The sequence below is a fragment of the Amblyomma mixtum genome, chromosome 2 (genome assembly GCF_055824585.1).
Source record: "Amblyomma mixtum isolate Tamu chromosome 2, ASM5582458v1, whole genome shotgun sequence".
NCBI classification, from domain to species: Eukaryota; Metazoa; Arthropoda; class Arachnida; order Ixodida; family Ixodidae; genus Amblyomma; species Amblyomma mixtum.
Window position 1 is genome coordinate 294,402,724 of NC_143013.1, and position 20,065 is coordinate 294,422,788.

General features: G+C 45.3%; 1 protein-coding gene across 2 annotated transcripts in view; it reads right to left on the minus strand.

The window, feature by feature from the left end:
- The window catches only part of LOC149364539 (solute carrier family 12 member 9), a 29,231-nt gene extending 11,930 nt beyond the window's left edge, over positions 1-17,301 (minus strand). The window contains exons 1-8 of one of the 2 annotated variants that reach the window (XM_089574487.1): positions 16,676-17,299; positions 13,123-13,257; positions 10,634-10,768; positions 5,804-6,097; positions 3,931-4,038; positions 2,160-2,271; positions 1,500-1,657; positions 1,267-1,349 (exon numbers count right to left, since the gene is read on the minus strand). In XM_089574487.1, the coding sequence (XP_089430613.1) occupies positions 1,267-1,349; positions 1,500-1,657; positions 2,160-2,271; positions 3,931-4,038; positions 5,804-6,097; positions 10,634-10,768; positions 13,123-13,257; positions 16,676-17,030 (1,380 nt within the window). In that variant the 5' untranslated portion in view covers positions 17,031-17,299. Of the gene's footprint in view, positions 1-1,266; positions 1,350-1,499; positions 1,658-2,159; positions 2,272-3,930; positions 4,039-5,803; positions 6,098-10,633; positions 10,769-13,122; positions 13,258-16,675 lie in introns of both variants that reach the window. The other variant, XM_089574488.1, reaches the window with a different exon arrangement.
- Positions 17,302-20,065: the final 2,764 nt, after the last annotated feature.

Sequence of the window (20,065 nt, forward strand, 5' to 3'; positions counted from 1 at the left end):
AGGGCTCTGGAAATTTCGACCACCTAGGGTTCTTTAACATGCACTGACATCGCACAGTAAACAGGCCTCTAGAATTTCGCCTCCATCGAAATTCGACCGCCGCAGCTGGGATCGAACCCGCGTCTTTCGGGTTAGCAGCCGAGCGCCATAACCACTGAGCCACCGTGGCGGCAGTAGGCAACAGTGTCCACCTTATTCTTCCGAGCATCAACATCCATAACAAAGAACTCGTGTCAATGAAGAAGCAACAATTTCAGACTGTTTATGAACTGAGCCAGCAGAATGGAAAGTTTGAAAAATATATGTAGGTTGGCCAACTCTCTCTAAAGACAAACATCACACAGTTGTCGAATGCACTGATGTGAACTGAAAAAACAGAAAGCTGTGCAGTGGCTCTATTTTATAAACAATTCTTTTCCCAATTCATTTTTTTCCCCTTCAACCACTGGTAGTAGTCGACTGTGACGTCATCACAGACAGCAAAGCATGCATTGTCACTCGCTAGCTCCTGTTATCAGGGCGGGGCTGGCCAATGGCAAGCAAGCAAAAGAACAGATAGCAAAAATAATTGTCGCAAAATAAGGCCTTAGAGTTGAAGCAGTCAAACGACTGCCTTCCCACAAATAGCGTTGCTTTGGAATCGGAAACCAGATTCAGTCGTTCACATAATGAATATCAAAGCTGAAAAATTTCCAAATTTCCAAACTTTGAAAAATCCAAATTAAAAAGCATCTGACCTCATAGGCTTACATGGGTGTTGGCCAGGGCCACGCCGGCAGTTGCGATTATGCAAATTTCCGGATTAACAGGGGTCGAATTAACGAGTGTAGAAAGGCGGCTTTGCATGTAGACGATTTAATAGCACTCATTTAATATGATAAATAATATTGCACACTCCCCAGATTAAAGTTATTTATTTATTTATTTGTACTTCACAGGCTACAAAGAGCATTGGGTGAGGGGGGCATATGAATTATGAGTTTACACACATAAAAGACTACTTATGATGATGGTTCTTGCCACAGGTGCTTCAAGTAGGACTATACTGAGCACCTCAGTGGCCATCAGCTTTGCCATGTAGCAACATAGATGCCAAGTTTGATGGGTCAATAACCTTGACAGCCCCTGGCTCCACTGTCAATAGGACACATCCATGCAACACAGGCACTAAATTAAACCTGATAAAGGTGTGCTATCACTGATAACCTTAAAAGCGATAAGCACTGCACTGAACTGCCCCCACAAGCAAACAAGAGGGAGGCCAACCTGCACTAGAAACCAGGAAATGAAGACCGCTGCCAAGGGGTTGCTCTTGTAAACGAGGACACTGACTGGCCGCAACACCACCCCTGAAATCGGAAGAAGACGCGCATTGATCAGGAAAACAATAATAGGCAGTTGCAAAAGAAGAAAAAACTTAAGTCAAACAAGACTGCATTCACACTACCACAAAGGCAAGGAGGCCTAAAATAAGATCGCATGGGAGCAAACAAACTTACCAAAAAGTTCGTCCTTGCCAAGAGCCTCGAGCACACGGGACGCACCAATGAGGTTGCTCAGAGAAGCCGACAGGGTGGCAAAAAAGATGCCAATGGCCACGAATGGCGGCCACAGGTCTATGTACTGCATGTACAGCACATTGTTCTGCAGCAACAGCCTATGCACGTGGAAAAATACGAATGAAGAAAGGCTGAATTAAAAACTCGGCCAGGCCACAATACCATCACTGACACCAATGTGGTTGTCAGTGATACACGTTCAGAGTCTGATAATATGAATGAACAACTTTACTCGTATGATGTTCAATCAAAAATGTGGCCCAGTTACAAAAATTAGTGGCACCAATGTGGTCATTAAAATACATGTGCTGAATGTGACACCACGGAAGAACTGTGTCTGCATGCTGTTTGGTTTGTGAACTTCAATGAAATTTTATTTAATGCAGATAAAACAATGAAACATTTACGGGTTTATGTCAAGTCAGAAGATGCATTAAAATTAAACACACATTATCACAGTTAAAGTCTAGCATGCCACCAGTCCCCAGACAAGAGGCTGAAAATATCACAGCACATAAACATCACAGTAGATTAAAGGTAGATTACACTGATCACAGTAGTATTAAATGTACTATAAAAGGCTCTCAGGAACACACAAACCTAGAGCAAGTGCCAGCCGTGAGGAACATGAGGAGGACGTAAGTGACAAACGTGAATCCAACAGCAGACAGGGTTCCCCTGGGTATGGCCTTAGCTGGCTCCTTCAACTCCCCTGCACAGCACGTCGAGCAAATGATGTCACCTCCGTAGCAAATGTCTACTGAGCAAACTACTAGTCAACTTTGTGTGTACTTGCTTTAACCCTTTACACCGAGGCAAAGTCACATCAGCTGTGGTCTTCCAGTTTTTTTGTTTTTCTCACAAAGCTTACGAATCTTGCTCTTTCAGAGATGCTTGACTGCACAGGCAAATCACATAAAAGACTGGGGTTACAACCTTAAGCTATCACCTTTTGTGTGACACATTTACATTTGGCACAGGACACAAGTGAGGTGAATGGCACCTGCATCCATCAAGATACTTCAGCTGGCACATCCCATCTAACACAGCGGCCTAGCATGCTCTACTATAGGGTCAGTTCAAAGAAGACTTACCTTTTTAAAAGGAACTTCCTTCCAAAGTACCGTAAAAACCCGCGTATAATACGAGGTTTTTTCCCCATAATTAGCGTCCTAAATTTCCGCCTCGTACTATTTGCGGATCCGAACAAAAATTTTCGAAGTTGCTCTAAGTTTTGGTTTCGTTTTTGCGGCATGGCTACGGCTTGGCTTTGCTATTGGCGCGTGGCTACGGCTTGGCTTCGTTACTCTCAACACACGACGTCACGGCGTCGTTTCTTTGTTGATCCGTTGGGTGCACCGGGGTGGTCGCGATGTGCCTGTTGACAACGCACGTGCTAGCATGTAAGGCACGCTTCGTGAAGTGGATATTGTTTTGGGGAGCATGATCAAAAACAGTACTCGGCTGCTTTCAAGTGAAAAGTGATTTTAGCTGTGGAGAACATCAGCAACGGTGTGGCCGGGAGGCAGTTTGGTGTCGTCGAAGGAAGCATTCGTGGATGGCCAGCCACGACAGAAAGAAGCCCTTTTTGCGTGCAGCGGAACGCGACGAAGCTTTCGCGGCCGCTTGATGGTTGTGTAAACAAACCATTCAAGGACGCAGTCAAGCGGTGCTACGCAGAGTCTATGCGCTCAGGTGAGCCTGCAGTGACGCCAACCGGGCGGCTTAAGCGGGCTTAAGAAGAGCGGCATCTCGAACACCCTCGATGGCACAGAAGATGAGTACATTTGGGATGATTTGTCGGACAAAGAAATGTCCGAAGAAAGCGCTACTGAAGAAGAAAGTGATTGAAGTGGAGTGCGGATTGCGATTTGAATAAATGTCTTCTGTGCATGAGCTTGCATCACTCGTACTATATGCGGGTAAAACTTTTTTCTTCCCATTTCGCGTCTCTAAAACTTCACCTCGTATTATATTCGGGTTCGTATTATACGCAGGTTTTTACGGTACTTAATGACTAAGATACCGAACTACGTTTGGAAGAAATGAACATACCCATAAATTTTTCGACCACATCCAGTTCAGTCACTCCAACTATCTATTCAGGAGCAACTGCTGCACCATGGTTACTTCATTCAGTACACCAGTCACTCCTCACACTCCTGTACACCAGCTAATTCAGTGTTACTCCAGCATACACTAAAAGGGATATGACCAAGAATAATTAATCGTGATATGGTTACAGCACAACTAAGGTCTCTCACTATTGGTCGGCATTTTTTTTGCCAAGTTTGCTGGATGCAGAAAGTAAAACATGGAAGTTTAAACCGAAAAGGCCACTGCCCCATCCTGCAGTTCATGCAGCACTCACCAGACATGTTGGCGCCAGCCATGATGCCCGTGACACCACTGAAGAGTACACCAAACACGATGGGGAATGTGGTCATAGTCTTTGTAGTGTAGTCAATCGTGTATGAAGCTGCAGAGACGAGCAGAAAAATTCAGGCCCAAAACCCAACTGTGGCTCCCTCTAGTAGGTGGCGACACACTAAAAAAGCAACATACAAAAGTCGACCTTAGCACCAACGCGCTTCACTGACTACTAAAGGGGCATTGAGGATGAACTGAAGTTAAATTATATATTGATTGAGTAACATGTTCTAACGAAAACAAGTGTACTTTCACTGAACATGGAGCTTTAGTACGCTAGAAAGGACCAAAGAATGAAACACATATCGCCACCATAGGCCACATTCACAAAGCAAACTCCAATAACGCGGCACCATTCACTTCCAGCTGAAAATTACTAAGGCCCCATTACACATGACACCACCATCAACACGAGTCTGAATTGAGTGGCAAGAAAAAATTATTACATTTTCGCTTCCAAATTTGTCAACAATGATTGTCTTTGTTGCCAAACAGGTGTCAACAAAGTCACAAAAAATTCAAACATCATTTGTAATTGAGAATGAAATCTGGATGAAGCTCTGTGCATCTCTTAAACCCACCACAGCACCAAACTCCAAACATTAAAGGCTACTTCAGGTGTTAAAAGTTTTATTACGAGAAGCAAACCGCAAAAGATGTCCGAAAATACTAAAGCAGTTTTAAAGGAGCCACACCTAGAAATCTTCGAGTAAAACTCTGAGGACCAAGAAGGAGCAAGAAGCAGGAAAGAAAATGTGTGAGCATATGCTAATGCGGACTAACTGCGCTGCTCTGGGTGTTCTGAAACCTAGAAGCATATTTTCACATAGTTTTCTATGAAAAGCGCGATGAAAATATGCATTAAAATGCTTGTTCAGCAAGTACTGCCATTTTTAAAATTGGAAGCAAGATCACTACCATTCCGAAAACTAGGACCATGTCTTGCCCCAATAGCATGAGGCCGTGCGTACGATATTCACAACAGTCGCAGGAGCACGGCCCGCCCCGATTAGCAATGCGTTCGTGTACATCCCTTTTCAACCAGCTTGGTGAAAAGTTAAAGCAGATTTACAAGTGCAATTTTCACAGTTTTCAAGCATTCACGAAACTCTAGCCTTTTGTGGTTGCTGGCTGTCACTGAACATTATCTTTACCGGATCTTTGCTTTTAACCCATTTTAACAAATTTTTCACATTTAACCAGCTTCAAAAACAGAGGTTTTCAATTTTACTACAACTACAGAAAAACTGCACCTAGTACAGAAAGCTCAAGACATTTTCAGTAAAGCCTGACAATTCTGCTAGAATGGCCTCAAAAACCGCATGTGGCAATCTATTGTGGCAGCTTCCAAACACATTGATGGTGATGATAAAAACATTTATGAAAGAAAACAACACAAAAAGGGTCCAATTACACAGCTCATCTGAACACTGACAGCAGCAAGGAAAAAAAATTCATTTTAAGCAACAATGCATTGCAGCTTGTTCGTTAAGTGTTTCAACTTATGCTAACTTAGAGCAACTGTGGGGAAATAGTTGTGTGTTCCCTTTCATATTGCTTATGCCTGTAAATTGTTTCTTACAAGTCATAAAGTAACTGCTAATTTAAGGCAACAACAATAAAGAAAAAGCAAGTAACATGAACTTTCAAACCCAAGACATTTCAGATTTGCAGGGCACAACATCATCATCATCATAATCACCACCATCATCATCACTATCAGCCTGACACAACATATAAACCGGAAAATGCAAGGAGAAAAGGTTTTGCCATGCATCGTTTCACACATAAGTAGGATGGGCTGTGCCACTCACACCAAATGTTGTTGGTGAAGGTGACCCAGCTGAAGCCCGTGTAAGGGGCCCGGGTGATGTTGAGGTCGCGCATGTGCTGGTTCTCCTGCGGGAGCAGGACGTCAAAGGCAGGCTGCGCCAGGAAGCTCACCACCACCGAGAGGGCGGACACAATCACCACGCCAAAGATGACCACCGTCGTCTTGGCAAACATGGCCGCCCCCACCAGGCACACAATGAGGTTGACAAAGTTGACGCCCGTGCCATAGAGCAGGTTGTACCAGAAGCCCTCGGGCAGAATACGTGCCACGCCACCTGAAAAGCGCCGGAGCAACAGTTTTCAAGCAGGCTCTGGTACATGAGAGGCGACACTGGCCAGACATTGCCAATAAACCGGATGTGCTCCAGATAAAGAGTGCAATGTGTGGTGAGTAGTGAAAAGAAGGCTTGCAGCAATACTGTATCTGACATGCCCCAATGAAAACACTCTTGACAGAATAGGATGCAACTTCATTAGACACAACCTCCAATCAAACAGCAAATTAGTTATACTCATAACATTTAGTGTGACCTGGCACCCCCACCACAATTTCAATGTGACTGATAGTTTTTACTAATACTTCTGACTGATACGCCTGGCTTGTGTGCTGACACATGGATTTATGGTGAAGCTTTCTTCTTCTAACATCTAATGGTTCAATTCCATTAGTTTTTATCCTGTCAATTAGGAATCGGACTATGAGTATTCAGAATAAATAAATCTCAATGCTTTTCTCTGAATTCATATGTGATGGTTGATATTAATTTTAATGTATGGGTCTCGTGCAGAGCTGTTACGTAATTGATAACTTGTAAACAATTACTTGTAATTAATCACATTTTTATGTAATTTTGTAATCTATTGATTATATTTTACAGACAGTAATGTTTCGGGTAATTTAGTTGTTTTTCTGTAATCAATTACTTGAAATCAATTACTTCTTTGCAAAAAAATCTACCGAGGCGAAGTTTCTGTGACGATGTGATTTTGAAAAATAGTTCGGCTGCGCACGAAGGTGCGCATGGCTGCCTGACGTGCTGCGCATTCCGCAGTATTCCTTCCTGGTGTAGCTGGCGCTATCTATGGATGCTTCTTGCAATGCGCCGTGCCTAGTTGATTTGTTGTAATAAAAAAACTTTTTCCTTAAACTATTACACACACCAGACATAGCGGAAAGATGGCGTGGGCAATGAGAAGAAATACTTACAAGACGGACGCTGACTACCAACAGATTCACTTAGCTTAAAAGGGACACGTTTTATAGGTACAATCATCACCCATGCACCTTTATCACACAATCAACCGATAAACCTATATTCTCCTATATACCTATATTTCTCCTATATGCTCCTATATATTTTCTATATATTCTCTATATACTATCAGTACATGCCATAGCTTACATAACAAAAACCAAGAAAATCGATAGAAAACCGGCTTATAACCTTGAATAAACAACAAATAACCAGTGTTTATCAACGCAGTATCGTATCTCTTAGCCAGGCTGCATCAAAACAGAAAAAGGCGAAAACAAGGAGCCAGTGGAGACAGTTAACATCATTCATAGCGAAGCAGTGTCAAAAATTTTAAAAAGCGATCCGGGTTAAAGGTAATCAAGACATGAACATTGCAGACAAGAAAGTAGGAATAACCTTCCACAAAAAGGAAACAGTCTACACGTGTCTGTCCGGAAATAGCTGCTCCTTATCATAGAGTGAAACCGAGGGTGCGCCGACACACTTCTCTCCCACTTCAGAAATAAAAAAAAGCTTGGATAACCTCTCACTGCAGTTAGTGTTTGGCATATGCAAAAAAAACAGTTTTTGTTGAGCGGTTTACAACCACAACTGTTACAATGGTAACAAGAAACCGCCAGATTTATTTCTTCCGTTCAAGTTGCGTTCTTAGGCCCTATCTTTATAGCATCTTCCCGTTTGTCCATTGTAAACACTATTGCAGATGAGGGGGATCTTGTAGATAATTTTGCTTCTGCATTCTGTGTACTTGGTGACTTGCTTCTCAGAGCATGACTTGTGCTTTCGATCACTAAGCATTTCACAGACCTTGCCAAGCTTGTAGGAGGAGAGGAAACCACGTTGATATGATATATATTTGCCATCTTCTTAATACTGCACGACAGGGCATGCAAATACGGAATAACCTGGCTGTTCACTTCGTGCTTCACTTTTCTGTCTGTGTTGTAGAGCAGGATCTCACAAATGCTGGAATTAAATGCACTTGGAAAACCAGCACTAATAAGCCAAGCCATTTCGTCATCGAAGCTTTGATTTCGATGACTCCGGATATTATCAGTTTTTTAATCACTTAGTCATGAGGGACTTTATCGAAGGGTTTAATGAAATCCAAACAGATCAAATCAATTGGACAATTATTATGAAGGCAGGATGCAACTGAATGACTAAATAATTGTGTAACTGTCAAATACCGTTTTCCGAATCCATGTTGAAAACTGGTCGTGATAGAATGCTCTGCTAAAAATTCATTAATACGAGCAGCAACAGCATGTTCCATTACTTTGAAATAAGAAGCAGTTAGAGAAATGGGACAACAGTAATGTAACGAGGCAGAAATATCTGACTTGTTTTGTCACTACCCTAAAATATTAAGGCTGTAAAGGGGCAAATTAGACAACGAATGCAGGCTAGCATTTCTGAGAGCGAGAACAAGCTTAGTCAGCTTCATCTTCATTCAGATGCTCCTCTTCCATTGGCACTGACTGCTGGTGCTTCAAACATCACGTATCTTTCTTGCATGGCATTAGGGTAAATCTGGACATGTAGCACTTGTTTCAATAATAAAGGCACAACTAAACTTCAGGCATTCAGCAGCTACTGCCATTTGTTGTGCATGGGTATTTATCATGCATCTATAAACAATGCAAACAGAACAGCAGGACCAGTTCACTAAGCGACATGCACTTGTGCTCAACAAATGCAAACCACCTAGAAAATTAGCCTCCGCAAAATGCTCACCAGACAAGGTGTCAACTGCCTGCAAACGAACAAAGCAGTAACTGTGCAGTTACTCAATGCACATTTTCTTTGCCTTTAGTATGATGCCTCACTTTTTTTCTTCATTTTTCATCAGCATGTTTTCCCCGCACAACCTTAGCCTACTTTCTACTGCATTGAATTTAATCTTCTTGGAACCTAGCATGGATTACCAAAGTGAAGAGCCTGTTATATATGAGAACTGCTGCACTTTACAGAGCTGACACTGTCAGTCAAAACTTCAAATGCCACATAAGCAGTGGTTGAAATTTGCGGCAGTGCTATGCACCTGATGATCAAACTGGCACACTGTATCTTGTCAGACCTTTCTGCCTTTATGTTGGTTTTAGGCAAATACTAGAGTTTTATGCAAATTACTGAACCAAGTGCCCCCTCCCCATACTTCCCTGCCCACATTACCTCAGAGAAAGGGGTCAATGCAACCAAAAAGTATGACACCAGCGATTCCTGCACCGGGGACCAAAATGCGAAACTGCGACATGCTGCAATCGCTCATCGTCACCATTAGCCCGGCTACATCCACTATAAAACAAAGACCCTTCTCATTGATCAGCAATTATCCATATCCTATGCCACCTGCAGCCACCCTACCCTCGAAATTTCCAAATTTTTTCCTCTCCACCTTACTCCCTGCCATCTTCCACTTCTTTGAATCCACTCCACTACACTAACGAACCATCGGCTGTCTGTTCTCTGATTTGTAAATGTTCCGCTCAGGTTAGTTTTCCTTCAATTTCAGCTATATCATTTCTTTGTTCCCTAATCCAGGTTGCCCTCTCCCAGTCTCAAAATGCATCTTTGTGCTTCATTATACTCCACGACAACTTTTTGAAGGAAAAAAGAGAAAAGTACAGGGGCGCAACATCAGTAACTGTGTCACTTTGCTGGTAGTTTAGCCGCAGGACAGCCACTTGGCTTGCTGCTCGCTGCACAGCTGCATTGCTGGTATGCAGTATAGCTGGTGCCACCTATGGAAGCTTTATGTAACTACACCTACCCAAAAAATTTGCTGTAATCCCAGAAATGTATTTGCCGCAACCCTCTAACATTTAAACTGTGCAGTTATTTCAAAATATGCCTTAAATAACAACTGCTACCAACGCACCATGTTCCAAGACACGGCTGATTAAATGCAACATAGGGCTATATTCCACTGCACACACCAAAAGAGTTTCAGCTGCGTAGCTTCCACTCCACTGCCAGAAAAAGCTGTCGAGCATAGCTCTGTGCCAAGCAGCAACAGAGGCTGTGGGAACGATGCCTCGTGTCTATTCCACACAGTACTTGCTCGCCTCTTTGCAGTGATGGTTGGTTGGTTTGGTTTATGGGGTTTAACGTCCCAAAGCGACTAAGGCTATGAGAGACGCCGTAGTGGGGGGCTCCAGAAATTTCGACCACCTGGGGTGAGTCAAGCTGCAGTACATACGATAAGAGACGGCGTGTGTGTGTGTTCTCTGCACCAGTTTCAGTGCCAGGCACACACTACTAATCACACTTGCGTGCATTTGGGCCACCGCTCGCAATAGCCTTAGACTTTTGATTACAGTGGTACACTCCAGAAGCAGAGCGATAAATCCCTAAACCCTTGAACAGGGCTTGCAAAGCATATGTCTGAAATACATAGGAATTCCACTCTGACTAGAAATGTTTCAAGTATGTACCCACCACTACTAGTACTAGACTTATATAGCAATCTCAGAGGCAACGAGTGTCTGCACTATGCACTGGGTGACACAAGAACAGCGTCGCAGACAGATCAAACTTCATGCCACTGCTTACCAGAGGGGCCGAAGTTGTTGACCAAGCCCTCTACGCATCCTGTTATGTAAAGGGCACTGGAGAAAATGTTTGCGATGAAGAACAAGGTGCCAATGCTGCCACCAAATTCAGGGCCCAGGGCTCTGCTGATCATGACTGGTGGAACAAGGTCAAGGCTTTTTAATGAGGGACCCATTTTACAGCCCATGCTTCACACAGTCCTGTTCACAAAACACCATAGCACTACAAAGCAATTGCCACACCAATCAAGTTATACGAAATGGGCATACATCAATGTAAACCCCTATAAAGGTCTCATAAAATGCTTTCTGAAGGCATCAGTTTCGCAGATACATCCAAAACATTTTTGATGCTATGACCCACCATGCCATCAATGTGCTTTATCAGGCGTGTAACAACCTCTTTGTTCTCAGCTATACACTACTGAAAAAAAAAAGCACATTACTATCAGTGACGACGAAAGACTTGCTGCGACGAGCCATTGTTCGAGCCGTTGTCCATCGTGAGACCGCTTCAGAGAGCAGATATACTATCAGCACATGTGAATGCCTTTCACTTTATCAGTTCCTGAAGCGTCACATGCGTGGAAAGCATTTCTCATCAATGTTGGGCAACTAGAAGATAAGGCTTCATTCTGGCCCAAAAGCTGCAAGCTTTATCTCCCCTCAGCCGCACCTCTCCAAGTATGTTCGCATAGATAGGCACTAAGAACAGCTTTCTATTTCGAAAACTATCTGGCCTAAATGACTCAAAATCAGGGAATATTTTGTCTAAATATGCCACAATCAATGTGGACTAGCATTTAATTACCGATGCAACAAGGTAACCCTTAAGCTAAGCTGCTTCTGGAAGTCCTACACTACTCCGAAGGTCCGGGGCACCATATAGCAGCATGGCCCCACCCATATCCTCTTTCCCCATTGCCCAGCCAGGTCTGATGGGTAAACCGAAGAGACCATAAATGTGGCCTCAATAAAGGTTTCAATCAGTCAAAATCCATCTCAAGCTAAGTTTGAATTGGCAACGTATGTTTTCAGAGACAATCCTATATTACCCTGATAACAAGAGTATTGTTCTACTTGCATACCCAATGCAGAAGTGCAAAAAATAAAAACATCATAGCAACCCCATTTTGTCACTCATCGCTTAATTAAAGGAAGCCCTGAGGAATTTATCTGCTATCTATGCAATTCTTTTTCAGTGCTGCATGCATAAATAGCACGACTGAATAACTGCTCAAATTTGCAAGAAAAAAAATTCTGCACCACTCCATTTAATAACAGTGGTTACCCTGATAGCTAAATAATTAACAATTCTAGCAATTATTAACAAATTTACCAATTTGTACATGACAAAGCAACAGTACAGATTAAGAGACATGCCGTAGAGGAGGGCTCCAGATAAATATTGACACCTTGAGTTCTGCAACATGCACCATAATCTCAGCAGGTGGCCATTTCTTTGCAAAAGAAATTCATTAACTATGCTCCAGGAAAGCTACTATGTACAGATAACAATCTGCCATAATTTCAAAGTACATCACAAGGTAACCTACATAGCGTTGCTGGCCACAAGCAATAGTGCCTGGCAAACGTATTCACCAACAAAGGCCTCGCTATCTTATCAGAAAGCACGATAAATTGCTCACAGCTCCCACCGTGGTGTGGTATATAGAAAGAAAGCCCAAACGATTCCTCACAAGAGCAAATGTTATTTCAACACCATTCACAAGGACGACTGTGCATACAACAAGAGCCCAGGTCCCCCCTCCCTTCAACCTCTGAGCCCACAAAGAGTGTTTCTTGGCCAAAGTTGAACATACCTTGCACACTCAATCCCTTCTTAATCAAGCTTTCAAACCTAATCGGCACACCAGACTCCCTGCAGCCCCCCGACGCATTCACGACTTGGAATCCACTTTTATCCCCAGGGGCCACTGGTTATCTTCTCACCACATTATATGCAATGCCCACGTCCATTTCCTCTTCTCAATTTCAGCTAGGAAATCCATTTGTTCCCAGTGCCCTATGCAAGTTCACCTGCGCACTAATTATGGTTTCACAACAGGCAAAATTTACTTGCGCAAGGTTAACGAAGTGACAGAGAAGCGCTTAGTAAAGTATGAAAGCATCTGTATTCCTCTAAAACTCCAATCATCTACAACTCATTTCTTCCCACCATTTTTTCAAGTTGGAACTGCCTTCCCTGACATAAAGTGGACATTCCTTGCTTTTAACACTAGCATATCCAGCCATTTTATAAAGCAGGATCATATTTCCTTACCACTGTCTTTTCTCTTTATTACTGTTTCCTGCATTCTAACCCCCCCCCCCTCTGTTTATATTTTCTGTTGCATTTTGCTCAAACTTGTTCATATTGCCCATTCTACTCTGTAATGCTTTGGTGCCCTGAGGGAAATAACAAAATAAAATTACATACACGCCATCAGTGCTGCAACAAGGCACCAAAAACAGAGCCAGGAAGGATACAGTAGGCACCACCGCCTTCCACCGCCCCATTTGTGGAGATGGCACATATGGACAGCACAGTGAAGAACAGGATGGAGTAGGCAAGCACAATCTCAACCAGGCACTCAAGTAGACCCGAATGACCTATTAGAAACCCTGTAATGCAAGGAAATAATTGAAGTGAACATCTGCATAACGTAACACAAACAACAACAGTTGAGCTTTCTTGTAATATGCCACACTTCACAGGCTAAAATTCTCTAACCATGGCACCAACAGGTCAATCGTATTCCTTCTCTTAAGAAGAATGCCACCGAGAAGTAAATAAAGGTTACTGACAGTGTATGCATAACCTAAGGGCACCGAATTATTTTGCATAATGAGCATGGAATGAAAGAGCTTCCAAGAGAATGATTTACTGTCGTCTTCTTCCTTTAACCTTGAGTGCAGACGCAGCTAATTTTTATATTCAAACTGACAGCTCCACTTTTTAATTTTCCCACAAGGTGTGAAATAACTAAGCAGTGAATCATCACTATCATCATTAATACCAACTCCTTCACTGTCATCATCTACAGTAAGTCCACTGACAGAGAAAAGCCTCTTCCATTGGTCTTTTCTAGGCCCTACCTTGCGCGAGCAGCAGTCATCCTGTCCCAGCAAATTTCCAAGTTTTACCGCCCCAACAGACTCTCCAGCATCACCACCATGCATCCTTGTCCAATGTATCTACACAGTTACTCAAAGAGAACTAAGTAATACCCCTGTCAGACGAGCAAGTTTAGTGTCATTTTCAACGAGTGACACTCGCCTGTAGTGTCATTCGCATCGTGTCACACGATGAACTTTAATGACACTCGCTGCTGAGCGCACTCTGCAAGAAGTGAGTTTGGGGAACGCACTTCACTTTTCCCAAGGGGCGAAGTGTATAGCCTCGGTAGCAGCGTTTCGAAATTAGAATACAACATCGGCAATAAAAATGGCGTTTTATTGAACGCAGCTTTTTGCCCTCTTGTTCATGTAAACTTATTTAAACATGTATGACGCCACCACTTTTTGCCAATCAGATTGTGTCAGCTGCGCAGAAACGTTATCGCCGTGGGTCGCCATGATGCTTCAAAAAGTGAAGTACTGCTCCTGGCTTGTCTCGTCTTTGCGAAGCCTTTTTTGTAATCACCAATATTGCACAAAGCTCCTTGATAATCATAAAAAATTGCTTGCAGTTTGGAATCTACTGTACATTAACTGTACATTAAAGCTTTGAAGCGCGAAAAGTAATATTTTTTGTGCCTTACTTGAAAAGCCATCGTCACCACCATCAATTCCGAATGACACTTTATTTTTCCGTGTAGCAGCACGCCCCGAAAGTGTCACTCGTTTTGGAGAAGTGCACTTCGTGAAAGTGTCTAGTTTAGTTTAGTTTATGGGGTTTAACGTCCCAAAGCGACTGAGGCTATGAGAGACGCCGTAGTGGAGGGCTCCGGAAATTTCGACCACCTGGGGTTCTTTAACGTGCACTGACATCGCACAGTAAACGGACCTCTAGAATTTCTCCTCCAAAGAAATTCTAGCCGCCGCGGCCGGGATCGAACCCGCGTCTTTTGGGTCAGCAGCCGAGCATCATAGCCGCTGAGCCACCGCGGCGGCCGTGAAAGTGTCACTAAACTTGCCCGTGTGACAGGGGTATAATTTGTTCTGTGAATTAAATGCCCTTCCCATGTTGAATTCTATGACACACTGCAGTACTGACCCGTATATTTGCTCAAAGCTAATTCTCAGGAGTAAAGGCTATCAAACCTGTGTTTATTGAACAACACAGAGATGTAACAAGATGGCATTGCTCAATTATTTTTCCAATGCACAGGTGGTACACTTAATTGGCAGGTTAATGTCCAAAAGTCCATGAATGCACAGTTATTAAAATGTACGCACAATTAAGAAAGCCAGGCAAACAAATTTTCTTCAGACAGACCAGACAAATTTTTTTTTACTCAATCATGTCATTTGAGATTGTAGGAAGTCTTCCATCGCATGTGCATTTTTCAACATGCTTGATTCACCTAAACACCCGTTAAAATGACAGTAGATGCAGTCAAAACATCACCAAGTAAAGCAGTAAGGCAGCATTGAAACTCAAACAGGTCGGAGATAACAGATTATCTTCATTAACAAACACTTCTGCGAGCAACCTAAGCCCCCTGGTCTGCCATAGAAAAATCTGGATTAATTTCAACCATCTACGGATATTCACAGTGCGCTGAAAATCCAACTAAGTACAGTTAATTTTGCAATTTGGCCCAAAAATGGCCTGCTACAGCCTAGAGGTTAAGTTACCCACAGATTTTAAAGAAGTTAATGTGTGAGATATGTTAAAGCAGTTCGCTTTGGATTAATTCTGACCATTTGAGCTTCAATTTCCACCCAAACGCCTGTACGCGGACGTTTTCACATTTCGTCTGCATCCAAATTGCGGCGCCACGGTCGGGGTTGAATCAGCGCCTAACAACCGGAAGTAACAGCCACAGAAGACGCCTGGCTCCATAATGTTAGCTGCAATTATCTGCTAGTTCTGATGAACCCTAGTTACATGATACTGGTATCAACTAGCAACACAGTGAGAATATCTGCGAAAACTTCCCAGAGCATAGCGAAATTATCGCACGTGTACTGCTAATCGCAGCTGTTCCCGAGGCAAAACTACGTCACGCTGACGCTAGCAGAAGCGAAAGCGACGCGACGTCGTCGTTAAACGAGTTGCGTAAACGCGACAAGGGGTTGAGCGGGTGAGAGTGAATCGTCCCTCTGTCTGCGCAGACTTTGAGCCGACAGGAAGATTACAACACGGCGGCAATCATCCGCCCATTCATTCGACCTCGGAGAAGCACGCTTTGCATAGCGAAGGTCAACTTTCGGGAACATGGATGATCCGATTTTATTTTTTTAATCCTGGTTCGTCTGTAGGTGCAGTAAGCAGCGCCCTGTGTTTCTGTTCGGCCAGCGCCTCCTTTGCGCTGGTTCGGCAGAGCCGAAAAACTGGAGGCGGCCACAACGACCACGTCACTGCAGGCACTCATAGCTCCTCCTCTAACGAAGCCGCAATCATGTAGCGCTTCCAGACACGTGCTACTTACTTTGTCAACTAATTGCCTCACATCAGCATCTGGCATTTACCAGCTGCGCTCAAAGTGCCGCCATGCGCGCGGTTCTGCGCGCGTGAGCGCGGTACAGGCACACACATTTCATATGTAACTGCGCGAAGTGTTGCCCGCGCAAGCTCGCGTCAGGCTCCGCCAAGCCTGTCGAGAGACGCGGTCTGCGCTGTCGCTTGTCATTCTGATCGAGGACCTCCACGGGTATGCAGGGTTTCATGGTAACGCTCCGCTCACGAGCGCCTGACTCACTTCCTGAAAGCCGCTCTCCCCCGCTCCCCGCGAAGGCGACCCCGTAAAAGGGCCTCCCCGCACTCTCTCAAGAAACGAGAACTCCCCCCATACATTCTCGGTCGGGGGCGAGCAGCGCTACAAGTGACAGCAGGAAGTAAAAGAAAGAATTGGAGCCCGTCGTGATCACGTACCGATGCGTAGGAATAGGATCGCGCTGAACATGGAGAGGCAGACTGGCGTGAAACATCCCGAAAAAGTGGCCAGTCGGCGCGTGGACGGCGCCTGACAGGTCGTCTGCTGGGGGCTCTGCGTGCCCCCGCTGAGGCTGCGGAACAGCCGGGTGTGCCGCAACAGCGGCGTCCTGTCATTCGGCCGGGGCACCTGCACGGCCCCTTGCGCCAGCGATGAGAGGGAGGCCACCGAGGATGACTGCGATGTGACGGACGCGCTGTTGTTTGGGTCCGTCATCTGGACGACCACCACGGGGTGTTCAGGCACTGCGAAGCCTAATGACGACGGCTGGACGTGCTTCTGGTTGTGAGCCATACGCTCGGGTCCGTACCGTGTGGCGACAGTGGGAGGCAAGCCGGCGCTGGGAGGTCACGAGCAGCAGCGCCTGTCACCGCGACAGCAGCGGCAGGTCGGCGACGCGTATCACCTGGCACCCATGAGCCGAGCGCGCCACTGGATGCGCGGCCACCTCACCGTTCGGATCACGACGCGCTCGAAAGACCACGGCTGCCGTTACACGCCTACTGCTGCTGCTGCTACTGCTGCTGGCTGGCCCAAGTCGGACGCGAACACCGGACGTCGACATAACACGAAGTTTGACGAAAATGCGTCAGATGGCAGCACGTGCTGCAGTTGTGTCAGATGGTTTGAGCGACTGCCGAGACACCTGCCGCAGTGTGTCGATACTCTAGCGGCACTATTCCGAGGCGGGAAAATTGTATGCACGCAAATACGAATGTACTACCCTATTCTGGCGGTTTTCACGAAATGGACGACATGCAGCGGCGCCACCGCGATCTGCAGTTTTGCAGTTTTGCTGTCAGAATACATCTTAGGAACGTTTTCAAGAAACATGACAACTCAGCCTGTATTTCTAAAGATATGATTTATCTGAACAAGAAGGACCGGTGAAAATACGAAGCGCTGTTTGTTTAGGTAACAATCGCTGAGCGCACATGACTAGAATGCGAATCTCACGCGCGAAGAGTTTTTGTGCCTGACTGTCTCTACAATTACAGGCCTTGTTAGGTTGGTTTGGTTTATGGGGTTTAACGCCGTAGTGGAGGGCTCCGGAAATTTTGACCACCTGGGGTTCTTTAATCACAGAGAAAGGCGGGACCATGATAAGGATTTCATTCGAATTGCATGTCATTCTGATTATTTTTGGAGTGTGATTACCTCTTACCCTAACTATCGCTGAAACCATTCAGACAGATGGACGGATTCCAAGAATCGAATGCAGTCGGATGAAATAATTCTATCTAGCGACCTAACATTAATTGCATGTTTTCCAAAAGTACGGTAAATTGCGCTGAGAAGAGACTGCTCCGAAAAAGGCACTCATAGCTCTCGCTTTCCCGCCTGTACAGGCGATTATAAATATATATTCATATTTGGTTTATGGTTTGGTTTATTGGGGTTTGACGTCCCAAAGCGACTGAGGCTATGAGACGCCGTAGTGAAGGGCTCCGGAAATTTCGACCACCTGGGGTTCGTTAACGTGCACTGACATCGCACAGTACACGGGCCTCGAATTTCTCCTCCAAAGAAATTCAGCCGCCGCGGCCGGGATCGAACCCGCGTCTTTCGGGTCAGCAGCCGAGTATACTCATATTTAAAGTAGCACGAGGTAATAAGTTTTAACACCACTGGGCGCAGAGTGACTGGCAGACTTTCCTGCCTCGTTTTCTGCTATGATCATGACAGGTTAATTGACAATCGCAGGGTCTTGCGGCTTCGAGTTTTATCGTTCACCCGTTTTACAATAGTCTCTACAATAGACAGTTAACTTTATTAGCTGAGTGGAAAGGGCGGAGCCCCTCATAACGCAGCAGGCCAACCCCGCCAGATGGTCCAGTCAGCACGTTGGACGAGCCGAGCCTGTAAGGCCTGGCTCCAAGATGCGCAGCGCGGTCTTCCTCTGCTCCTCGGCAGTGACGGGTAAGGGGGTGAGAGGACAGGCCCACATGATGTGGGATAGGGTAGCGTGCCCACTGCAGAATCGGCAGCTGGGAGAGTAGAGGCTTCAGTTCAATAGCCGCGGCACACTTCTTCGCCGCTGTCATTTCCTGCGAGTGACCATGCAGCCCACTGTCCGAAGGTGTATAATTCCGGCTGTAAGCTGCGCACAGCAGCATCCCGTCGCTCTTGGGGTTCTGACCCTTGCCATGGGAGCTTGTGTTTGTTCGGGCAGTTCAGAAAGATGTGATTAAGTCAGCTCTACAGTGCTAGGACACTAGTGGATGTGAGGATAGGTTTCACCGTGGGTTATAGTGGAGAGAAGGAAAGGGGGCGTGACTGTGGCCGTGTGAAGTCTGCGCCACAAAACCTGGTTCGCTTCTGGGAAGAGCTTTACGCGGTGGAGGGGTACATCAGGCGGAAATTTCCATTGATAGTTGTGAAGTGGTGGTAGTTGAGAAATCGATCCCTAGCAATGTGAGACAAAGGCAGCTCGCTCCAAGCCCGGTTGACGAGTGGTCGGGCTTGGGTGTGGGCGACCGTGTTGCCTGGGTGCTAGCTGTCCCAGGCAGCACCAATGCATTGCAATAATGTTACATTTCAGTGAAAATTGGATTTTAGCAGAGAACGAAGGGCTCTGAGTTATATTCAACCTCCAGGAATCGCCTGCCTATTGAGTGCTGCGACAGCGGCGCGAATGTGAGCCTTCGAGCCTTGGAGGCTTCCAGCTGGTATCGGTTCTAAGCAACAAAGCAGCCGCACTGGTGCGAAATAAATGGCCGATGATGAAGTTTTCCTGGATGTAGTATAACTGCGTTAGGGTTGGTCGAGAGTTATAACGTTAGTGGGTGCTGAAGGTCTTTGACGAAATCGGCGTTGCCTGCCTCAGTGTTAAAGTATCCCACCGGCTGCATGGGACAAGACCTACGAGATCTTGTCGAAATAAGATAATCCGAAACGGAGGCGGCTTGAGGTAGGCGGACACATCGCATACTTGGACACCGCAGCGGTGGCATGATGTTTAAAGCGTGCGCCTCTTATGCACGTGATGCTGGAATATGCGAGGCACCTAGTTGGGAGGTGCGTTTTTGCCAGTGAATTCCAGGCAGTAGGCTTGCGGACGCCAGGGCCAAGGGCGCAAAAGTGAAAAAAAGAGCTAAGAATAGCTTAAGCTGCAAAAATTTTTGCTCATGTATATATGATTCAGATGTGGTCGATGATTCGGTCCATATGCGTACAAGCATGCAACACAGGACGCAGTACAGTCCAGCGAGAGACCCGCTTCACCCTGTGCTGGATTCTCTTTGGTTTCAACGCTGGGCATACCCGCAATAGATGGTGGATGTCGGCTTCGACTTACCGGGATAATCATATAGGACATCCGGAGCGGG